General features: G+C 35.1%; 1 protein-coding gene across 1 annotated transcript; it reads right to left on the bottom strand.

Moving 5' to 3' along the window:
- Positions 1-76: 76 nt before the first annotated feature.
- Positions 77-9,579, bottom strand: LOC103583386 (cytosolic phospholipase A2-like; the record flags this gene model as incomplete). Its single annotated transcript, XM_008564712.1, has 2 exons — positions 77-272; positions 9,395-9,579. Coding segments are annotated over 2 exons (381 nt in total), but the record flags the coding sequence as incomplete, so codon positions are not given.
- Between the last annotated feature and the right edge of the window lie 2,122 nt (positions 9,580-11,701).

Raw genomic sequence — 11,701 nt, 5'->3', positions numbered from 1 at the left:
GCCAGTGTGATACAGCTTAATATCAGTCTTGCTTCCCTACCAGATTTCTATGGAATATAACTTATTCCCAACATACCTGGAGCTTTGTACTTTCTGAAGTTGATGTTGGCCAGAACAAAGTGAATGATAGTCGGGCAATCTTTCTCCATATCAGAATTCTTGGGTTTAAAGACATAGCACTCCTTCAGTCCTTCCCGATCAAACACATAAGGATCGATCTTTGGAAAGGGGAGCTTGTTCATTTTAGCCCACTTTTCTGCAAGTAGAAGTTCCTACGGGAAAGAGGGAAAGATGCATTTAGGAATTTCCAGTCTTTATTTGTTCAGTTGGCCTGACCATTATTCAATATCCAACAGATGTCTACCATGTGCCAGCAGGATCTCCTTGTAGGGATGAATAACAGTCCTGTTCTCAAGAAGCCCATCAATATCAAAAATACATAAAAGTACACCACACACAAACTCTCTACTGATATGTCAGTTCTTGGCACAGGGCTAGCTCCACAGAAGGCATCTGAAAAATTATTGGTGAACTGAACTGAATGAAATTATGTTAAAGAAATTACTAAAGAAAATACTATGGGTTCAGAGTATTCATAACCATGCGAATGTTTTTTTAACCGTAGCAGTAAAAAAAGGAGTAAAAAGAATCTGATGATGCAGAATAAGATCCCTCTGTTACTGGATTTTTACTTGTATCATCTCCACCAAAGTGTTAAAAAATGCCAATTAAAAAGTTCATTCATTTTATGTATGAAAAAATATTTGAGTTGCTCTGCAACAGCTTTTTTGGTTTCTGTTTATAAAAAGAAATTGAGCTTCTGGCCTCAGCAATTACATGTGCAGTGGCCAAGGGTAGATCACCCAGAGGTACCAAGAGATTAGTTAGTTGTCACAGCTTATACTATGGTTGTTTCTATGTATTAGCTCCTTTCCTAGTAAGATTATACACCCCCACTAAAATGAGAAGACACATGGAACAAAGCCACAGCAGCTGACTTGCAGCTGCTGACAAGTAACATGACCAAGAAGTGTATGTTTTTGCCAGACACTGAGATTCAGGGTTTGTCTCTGCATCAAAGCTGACTAGCTTAGCGGGTAAGTATAAAAATATATATATAAATTTAAACTGGAGAAATAAATCAATATGGAGAGGTTCAGAGAATAGACCTCATTCCCATTTATGTGCTGCTTTGGGGGGAATGGGGTAAGAAGCAGAATATCCTAGTGGTAAAAGCACAGACTTTGGGGCCAGATGCCTGAGCCCAGCACAAGCTCTGTGGCTTTAGGCTTGTTTCTTAACTCAATGTCTCTGTACTCGTTATACTCAAATATAAACTATGATGTTAATAATAATACCTATCTCATAGGATTGCTATTAGAATTAAACAAATTAATATTTTACAGCATTTAGAACAGTGCTTGTCACATATTCAGTGCTACACAAATGACCGATAATAAATACCAGAAAAGAGATGGAAGGGAAAAAATGAGGAAAACAAGAGAGAAAAAGAAAAGAAAGAGAGATAGAAACAGTATCAAAGAAATTCTTACAGGGAGGAGGTTTGGGGGATAAAGCACATCAGAGTCTTGTGCTTTAAACTACTCTTGCTGTCAGACTGACCCAGTCAATCCCGACGATGAGTGGCCAATCCAGGTTCCGTGCTAGGAGCTGGGAACGCAACAGTGAGTCACACACTCGTGGCTCTTGCTGTTATGGCATTGATAGCCTGGTGAGTGAGAAATGGTAATAAAATAACCCTTCGTGTTTAAAACTGGAAAATGCTATGAAAAAAGTACAGCTTTTGCATTGTACCTGTATTATTTCCTCAGAGTACTTATTAATTCATTCAACAATTATTATTGAGCACCCGCTGTGTTCTAATTGTAAGAGAGAGTCTGTGCTTGAAGCTTTGGAGTTTATCAATCACTGGAGAAATAAATAGATAATAGAGCACAGTACAATTGAGGTGGGGAAGGTGATGGAAGGTTGTGTGCCTGGGGTGTGCAGCCTGAAAGGCTCAGCTCCAACACAGACACCCTAACTTGCTATCTGAGTGACTGGAGGCAAATTGCTTAGCCAACCACAGCTCCACAGGGAACAATGTATTTGGGGACACTGCAGTACGCAGTGACACTCCCCTAATGGTACTGTAAGGATTATGAGTAACAACAAACAAACAAGGACTCGGTTGTTCACTGTGCCTGAGATGGCAGACTCGCGTTCCCATCTCACCTATAGTTCAGCTGGTCCTTAGTTCTCAACAATTCTTTTTCTGCCTCTAAAATAAAGTTAATACAATCTCCTTCCTTATCGAATTGCTGTGAGGATTAAATGTAGAAAAGTGTCAGTAATTTAGATTCAGAGAAAACAAGTACTTAACATAGTACCTTAAATTCAGAGAAAAACACACTTTTCATTCAATTTTCACCACTCATGCTTCTGGAATGTTGTGAATTTTAGGTTGATCAACTATCTCTCTCACTATCATTTAAAAAGAAATAAAAATGAGGGAGAACAAAGGATATAATGTATGTGAAAGCATTTGCTTCATATACTACAAAGGTAAATACAACCCTGTTTCACTGAAAATCACATATATGTATGAATTATTTATTGTTTGAAACTTCATAAAACTTTTACGATTAACTCTTTCTTTTTTTTTCTGTTCAGTTGCATTAATCAGATTGTTATTTCTTGTCTAGCACTGTTCACAATTATTCATACATGATTATTCAACATCAAAATAAAACCAAAAGTTCACACTGTGAAGCAATTGCGTGAGGACAAGGAAAGAAAGAGCTTTCTAGTGTTTATAAACATGACTCAAGCCTATGACCAATAATGTGTGGATTTGTGGAGAAAGAGGAAAACGGAACTACGTGAAGTAAAAGCCAGACTATTTTTAGATAGATTATTTTACACAGGAATCAGGAAGAGATGGAAACTTTCTCTTTTCTTATATGATCCTGATGTGGAAAATATTAAGAACTGATGACTACAAAGACAGTGATTACCGAATGGAAAAACCATCTCTTTCTGATGTCTCGTTTCCCTCTGTAAAAGCTGAGAAATAATGACACAGACTGTGAGTAAGGCACACTGGTTTGAAAAACGTATTTTAGAAAAATGCAATGAACAGCCAAAAAATTGCTGTTTCACAAATTACAGCAACACGCCAGAACTGTGCTCTGCTATAACTATCCATTTGATTATTGTTTGACCCCTCAGATACTTCGTATTTCCATAGACTAATTAATAGTAAACTTAACGTAGTATCTGAAACCATTTTCTGTAGAGATAAAAATTTGACAGTATCCTTCAAAGCGGTACTTTGTAAAATTTTCATGCTCATTTTTGAGTACTAAAACGTACTAAAAAGTCTTGAAGGAGAGAAAAAATAATCTAAGTAACAGAAATATATTCAAACCAAAGAGTGAATGCATATACTCATATATAAATAAAGGAAATGGCATATACAAGAATATGAAAATATATGTTTTAAATATATGAAAAATATATTTATACATATAAATACATATATATAAAATAATAAGTTGGCTTATCATTAGAGGAAATGAGATTTTTTTTGTTTCTGTGAAAACCTGGAATATGTGCTTTCTATACTAAGATGTTTCTTATTATTTAAAACCTATTTTTAAGAATAGGGAGAGGGGCTGCATATAAATAAGTCAACAGAATCTTAGAAAATTATTGAAGTAACTAATGTAAGATACAACAGACAGAAACTACAATTTAGAATTCATTATTTTATGGTTATAGTCACTCTCACTTCCATTAGAAGACATGCTGGTATCAGAATCCAAGAGCTTTGTAACGCGATAGACATGAAAATAAATTTAATTTGGATACATTACTTCTATCATTTGTCAAGACTGGCTCATTTTAAATATTCCTTCCTTCTTTCTTTCTTGTCTCCTTCCCTCATTGCCCGCTTTGTTCCTTTTCTCCTCTTTCTTTCCTTTCTTCTTAAGAGAACAAACCCATTTTTCTGGCTTCTGGTGATTAAATATTTGAAAGAGCACTAAAAATCTAACCCAGATTTATGCTCAGTATAAAGCGACATAATATGACATAATTTATGGTATAATAACTTAAATCTATTACTCATCATAAAATTTAGTAAGATAAAGGGGGAAATGTCTCCAGCAGTAAACTCTGAATTCTTCTGTGTTCCTTGCTTGCTTGCTCCTCAATGAAACCCAAAGTCCCCTCTTCCCCCCACTCCCCTACCAAATTTACAGTCTGTTTATTTTGCAGGCTTGAGTATGAAGACCCTGGCTTATTTTCACAAACAACAATTAAACACAAATCTCATTAGAATTTTCCTTGGATTGACCCTCACGGTGAACTAAATTTACATGTGTATATATTTAAGTTATGAAATGGTTAATAAAAAGAAACTTGACAAAATAAAACACAGAGTTGCTTTTCCTAAATAAATCAATAGGAATCATATTTAGAATCATGAGACTAAATCAGACTATTAGAGTATGTGCTAAGTAATCTAAATATATATATATATATATATATATAACACTTACATTGACGTCATTAACTTTCAAGGCCAGTTACAATGAAGATATAACATAAACTGTGGTTGCTTTTATCAAAAGCCATGATTTCCACCTTTCTACCTATTCCTGGCAAAATTTGAGATTTAACTATACTAATAAAATACTAGAATTATTAATGAATATGAAATAAATTCAATGGTTCTAATTTTTGCCAACATTTATGCTCTATTCTTTTATGAAAAATGACGTCTATATTTCAGTCTCAAAAATAAAAAAACGATTCACTATTTAATTGCCTTAATAAAATCATATTGCATTTATCCAATTATTACACTGGAGTTTTTTCTCTCCTATCAAATGAACTTCATGTAGACTCCTTATCAATTTTTAAAACTTACTATACTATAGCTAAAGTAAATATTCTATTTTGGCATTAATAGTGTAATATTTTTATCATTTTAAAAACTATATTTGGGTAATCTTTTAGAACATTTAGAAATGCATATTTTTGTAACAACACTCATAGGTTTAGAAAGTACGGTCAATATTCCAAGTAAGACTGAAAAGTTCATTATGTTTAATTTGAACTTGCTGAAGTTCATTTATGGAGACTAAAAAAATGTATTATATGTGATATATTACAATTTCCTTTATATATCTCTAAAATATGATTAATTATTACCAGAGCAATAGGATACAAAATCAATAATGAAAGGAAATATATACATTTGGGGAAAGGGGTGGGAAGAAAGGAATTGAAAAAATAATTCTAAAGCACATCTATAAGAATGCACAGGTAGAAAGAGACATGCTGTCTAAGATAGTAAACATATAATAAAACAACAGTTATTAAAATGCAGTATGTTACTTAGATAAGAATTGTCAGATTGTCATATATGCCAGTGAAACACAACAGATAAACACAAAACAGACCCTTTTGAGCTCTAATAATAATAATATGGTACATAGTTTATAAAAATCACAAAATAATGTGGGGGAAAAAAGGTTACGCAGGATTGTGTTATTACACACTCAACATATTAAGAAATATTAATGAGCTAAAATATTTTTAAGGGATTTCATAAAAAATTGATGCATATTTAATCTTGGTGAGACATATGAATAAAATTTCAAGGTTAAAAGCAATGGGAGAAGTCACTACATAAATATTTAAAACAATAAAATTAGAAATAAAAATTTCAATGCAAATGACATTAGATCATATTTGCAAAAATAAGACAATGTCCTTAAGACGTAAAGAGAATACTTATTAATCAATAGAAAAAATAAGACAATGTCCTTAAGATGTAAGGAGAATGCTTATTAGTCAATAGCAGCAACACTAATAATTCAATTAAAAGTAGTTTAAAAGCATACATATACAATAAGCATGACAAACTATTTAATCTCACAAGCAAAGAAAGAAAACTGAAGCAAAAATGTGTGGTTTTCCATTACATTGCAATATTTTTTACTTTATTTTTAATATTTTTTTCATGCCAGCAAAGTCCAAATAGGGGCTCACATATTGTAATGTATGTAAATTGGTTCAGCTTTTTAAGGAACCAATCTGAAAATATTTGTTAAAAGTCATAAAGTGATATATACATCTAGAGCCAACCTAAGGAAATAATAAAAATGTGATTAAAGATTCATTTCAAAGATGATGACTATAGAAAAAAAGTGGCAGGACAGCAATAATCTAAAAGTTGAAAATAGAGCATTGTTAAATTATTGTATATCCAAGTATAGAGATACTATATATCTTTTATTATCTTTTAGACATACTTTTTATATTTATCTTATCATATGTATTTATAATTATGTTTAAAAAATATTTAATGGAATGGGAAAATGCTCACTGTATAGTTGTAAGTGTAAAGAAGCAGAAGGCAAAATTATATGTCCCCAGTGGACACACACACACACACAAACACACACCCTGAAGAAATACTAGAAGAAAATACAATAATATTAGCAGCTGTTGTCTAGAAGTACTTGACATATAGCCCAAAATATTCATATGTTTTACAAGTATATACTCATCTTAGTCACAAATAATTAATATGTATTTTTAAAGTACTGCAGAGCTGTGGATGGGCAGGTGGGCAGCAGGGAGGGTGGTGGGGGGAGCAGGGGATGGGTCTGAACATTGTCCAGAGGGTCAGGACTCTTCAGGAGTGGATGGCCATGTGTCAGTCTTAAGTTATTAAAAAGCAAAGCTGAAGCATCAGATAGATAGATAGATAGACAGATAGATAAAAATAAAGTACTGCAGAGCATAATGATTCTTTTTAGAGGTACAAAGTAATATTCTGAAACCTCCTTCCAATATCAACTCACTGAGGTAGTGGAGCTGTGATTCACATATAAAATGATGGCTTTGACATTTTACAGTCCCATTGGTGAAATGAATAACACAGTGTCTTCACCACCAGAACCAATTTCTAAGCTAGCTTCTTAAGTCATCCACTGAATCCCATTCCCCATTGTTCCTCATGGGTCATAGTCACCAGTACAGTTCTTTATTATCCTGTGCTTGGATTACAATAAACCCCTTTTCACTTTAATCCTTTGCTCTCCATTCTCCAACTCATCCTACTTTCCACTGTCAGATTAATCATTCTACATTCCAAGTTTATAAAGTCATTTGTCTGCTGGAAATCCTCCACTGATTCTCTATTTCCTATCTTAATTTCCTAATCTTAAATTCCCCCCCTAACTTCTCCTAATGACAGTGTAATATCTGTCACTTCGAATCAGGTCACTCCAGTCCCTCAGATGTGCTCATGGCCATCTCTGTGACGTGTTTATCCTATTTCATTTACGTTCCTGTTCATCAACTCCAGGATACACCAATCTATTCTTATACCGATCTCCAATAATACATATACTTATATAAACCCAAATAACCATTTAACAATAAGTTTCTAGGTTTCCCTTCAAATGTATAAAAGTCTTTCCCCTCAAAAAAGCCAAAATGTTACGGATATCAGGAACCATGTTTTCGCCTTCACTGCTGTACACAACATACAGCATAGAAAAGAGGACACACACAGTGTGCACAAAAGAGGCAACTGGTAACAGGGATCAGATTCTCATTCTGCAGCCTTGGAATTCGATCCAAGCTCTACCATTTCTTCTCCAGCCCTTCCCAGCCAGGTCCTGGGCTATGCTCATTTCACACAGTATTCTATTAAATTTGTTGATGAGATCTCACCTCACTGATCCTTGTTTCCTTTTCTAAATACCACTTACTGCCTAAAAAAAAACATCAAACGTGAAAGCATTTTGAAAATGTGAGGTTTTAAAAAATATTTAAGAGTTACAATGATAACCATGATTAGTCCTGAGAGCAGTTTAATCATTGTGTATTAGAAAGGAAACCAGATGTGCAGTCAGAGAACCTGAGTTATCACTGACTCTTCCTGGTTGGGAGATCACGGATTGTCTCACTTAATCTCTGAGTTTCTTTTTCTTAGTCTATGAAATGAGGATAACCACTCTATCTTGCTTACAGTGTTTCATGCACTCACCAATAAAAAATGTCCTATATATTCACAATTTGGCCAGCATTTATAAGGCAATAAGGACCAAATGATTAAAACAGAGCAAACACATAAAATAGTGTTGCAGAGAGTGAAAGCAATATCTGTGTAAATAAACACATACAATAGACCATGATAATTGCTGTATTAGAGGAATTTACTAAGTCTTATATACCTTAACTATACTCGTAAGGGTGGAAATCAAGAAAGATAACGTTTGAGATGTGTCCCAAGACAGCTTGGGATTCAGGCAGAGGGAACAGATAGCACTGTGGCCTGGCAGTCCTCACACATCATCCTATTCACAACTTTTTCTCATTTCGTCACGAAGGCAGACTTTTATTCTCCCCACAGTCCTGACGCCACTACCTCCTTTTTCTCATCCTCAAAAGATGACTTGACTCCTAATTCCTATAAAAGCTAGAAGACATCAGACGAGTGCTTTCTCAACTTCTCTTCTCTGTGCCTAACAATGAATCTCCATTCACAGCCATTATTTCCCCTCCTCTCTTGCCTCAGTATAAACATTTCTACAGCGCTCTCCACCTATATCTTTGTATCTCTCTCCCACTTCCCATCCCTATAACTGTCCAGAGATGTGACTCTATCCTTTGCCTCATCTCTCTATTCTCTAATAATATTTTCATTGATGACTCCTAGTCATCAGTATTTAAACATGCTTAAATCTCTTCTATTAACAACACACACACTGTTTTCTTCTGCACATCCTCTTCCAGATAGTCTATCTCCTTCTTTCTGGAGTAATCTATAGAATTATCTCCATTTTTTGAAGTTCCACTCATGTCTCAAACGACTCCAATCTGATTTCTGCCTTCACAAACCCATTGAAACTGCCCACCCAGTTCACTAAAGACCGCCATGTTGTTAAATATCTTCACTTGGTTTTCATAACACTGTACACTTTGTTTTCTTCCTTTTCCTTTGATAAAGTTGTTCTTCAAGGTCCTATTCTAGATCTGCTTATCTTCTCTAGGTATACCCTCTCTGTGCATAGTTTTAATTGTCTTCGACCTGCTAACTTCCAAATCTCAGCCTAACTTCCTTTTTAAACTTCTGATCCATTATATCATTCTTGTCCTGATCAGGACTCTGAACTTTATTGAGCTCATTGGAATCATTTAAAAGTTAGGGAGTGATGGGATCACATCTGCATTTTAGAAATACTACTCATAAAAATGTAGAAAATAGGCTAAAGGGATATAAAAGTGGGGTCAAGAAGACTAAAAGATCCATAAGGCATGCAAGAGAATGTGGTAGAGACTGCAATGCCACATAAAGTCTGCTTACCTTGAATGGAGGACTCGAGTCACTCGGCCTTGCAGAAAAGTCAAAGGAGATGATGAGGTCAACCCCCCGCTGAGGCCTCAGGATCAAGGGATACGGCAGGTTAAATGTAAGCCCACTGTCTACCACATGGATCTTTTTACTTTTAACATCCAGAGGCTCGTATATTTGCTCAAATTCATCAGGATCTTAAAAACAGAAATAAAGACAAAATAAGAATGAATTAAATGATCATTCAACGTTATCTCACATATAAAAATGTTTGATGGAAATTTGAGAAACAGAATTCCATATGATTAGGCCTTCAGGCTTTGGAGACAAGTGGAGCTGGGCATGAATCCAACTTTAGCAATTGTAAACTAATCACTATCTTTAAGTCTTAATTTCTTCAATGGTAATATCAGGATAAGAGTCAAATAAGGTGGCTGGATTAAGGATTAGGTGGGACAATGCATGGAAAGTCCTTAGCTCAGGTCGTCGTATTAATTCTAAGCCATGATCCATTTAATAGTATTACTTCACATTGCAGAGGTCTTTCCTGGTTTAAAAACACTTCCTCATATATTATCTTGTATAATTCATTTAACTCACAGGTGAGGTAAAGGACTCTATAAACGGAGGGTGGAACAAATTAAAAGTCATCTCTAAAGTGACATAGCTGGGGAATAGCAAGATCTGGATGGATCCCACGCTCCCCTAGCGAGGACAAGCATGCATTCCACTCTAAGGTGGAAGTCCAAGAAAATAATCCAACCGACACACTCAGCAAACATGTACTATCTACTACTATACAGCTACAATTCTAGGCATTCAACAAGAAAGATACAAACTTTGCTCTAACAGAGTTTATATTCTGTGTGCACTGCCCATAACTTAGTAAACCAATGTATGAACAAAAGAGTTCAGACAACAATAAATACAATAAAGAAAATAATAGAGGGAAATATACTGAGTAACTTCCGTTGGATGGTCAGGGGACACCTCTCTGAGAAGGAAACCTTAAGCTGAAACAAGAATAATGGTACAGAACTGGCCATCTAAAGATTTGGGGAGCAGAGTTGGGGGGGGTAGAATTATCCCCAGGGAGAAGGAAAATCTAGAGCAAAGGCCCTGAGGCCGAATAAGGCTTTGCATGTTTGAGGAATAGCTCAGAACGCAGTGTGGCTGGAGGGTAGAAGAATGGAATGAGATGATAGGGAGTCTGAAAAAAAGCAGGACCTAGAGATCATTAGTTTTATAAAAAAAAGAAATATTGGTAGCATGCTACTGCTCACATGTGTGCGGCTCCTGCTTCCCAGGAAAAAAATGTGACCGGAGTTGAATTGATTGGGACTGAACAGGATGAAACTCCACACAACTGCTTTGCTCTGTCCCTTGTCCACACACCTGTTCCCACCTGCTCTGTTAGGAAGGAGGCTGGCAAAGCTCGAGAGGAGGTCTACTGCAGCCAAATGGAGTCATGGTGATCACACCAGACATGTGTGATCTCTAGGTGAGCTTTTAAATTCCACTTGTAAGTACTCTCATGAGGGAAACAACAAAAACTAGAGTCTGTGTTTACAGAATCACTTATAAAATATGTAGTTAATACCTTTCTCATGGAATTGTGAGCATTACGTTAAAAAAGCAACGTTAAAGTATCCAAGAAAATGCTCAGCACACAGTGGGAACCTAATGTGTGTTAGTTTTCTCCATGTGTTCCTACGTAAGAATGAGATCGACTATAGTTCTCTTATAGTCATTTTAATCATTACTTTTTCAGATCAAGAGGTCAAAAAGGAAGGCAAATATTTAAATTCAACTGTACAATTAAATCCACAATCCTCCTCATCAAGAAAAGCTGAAATAAAAACACCTATGACATAATTAGCCATAAAGATTATTCAACATAAATTGAAAGAGGTTTTTAAATGACACTTTGGCATAGTTTCTCTTAAAAAATTAATATCCTTCTAACTTTCTATGCTTAACAGAACGTCATGCGTTTTTTCAGATCTATTAAAATTTCTCATCTCTAAAATACTGAATAGCAAATGAATGTAACAACCACTTACTAGTGAGGTTTATGAATAAAGAGGAAACAATTTTACAGCTGAAACGATTTGTACTGCCCAAAATAACTGGAGGAAAGCGTGAAGACATGAACAAATGGTCTTAAATGAAAAACATATATGCTATTAAAAAAAAGCTATTTTTAAAGACATACGTAAGGTCATATGGATAAATAATAAAGGAAGAAGAAAAAAGTCTTCCTATGTCCAAGGCTAACTCCTAGGGCAACAAGAAGAGAGAAGAGAAATCATTCTTTAA

The sequence above is a fragment of the Galeopterus variegatus genome, unplaced genomic scaffold, assembly GCF_000696425.1.
Source record: "Galeopterus variegatus unplaced genomic scaffold, G_variegatus-3.0.2 Scaffold22511, whole genome shotgun sequence".
Taxonomy (NCBI): Eukaryota; Metazoa; Chordata; class Mammalia; order Dermoptera; family Cynocephalidae; genus Galeopterus; species Galeopterus variegatus.
This window is presented reverse-complemented; position numbering and strand designations above follow the sequence as displayed.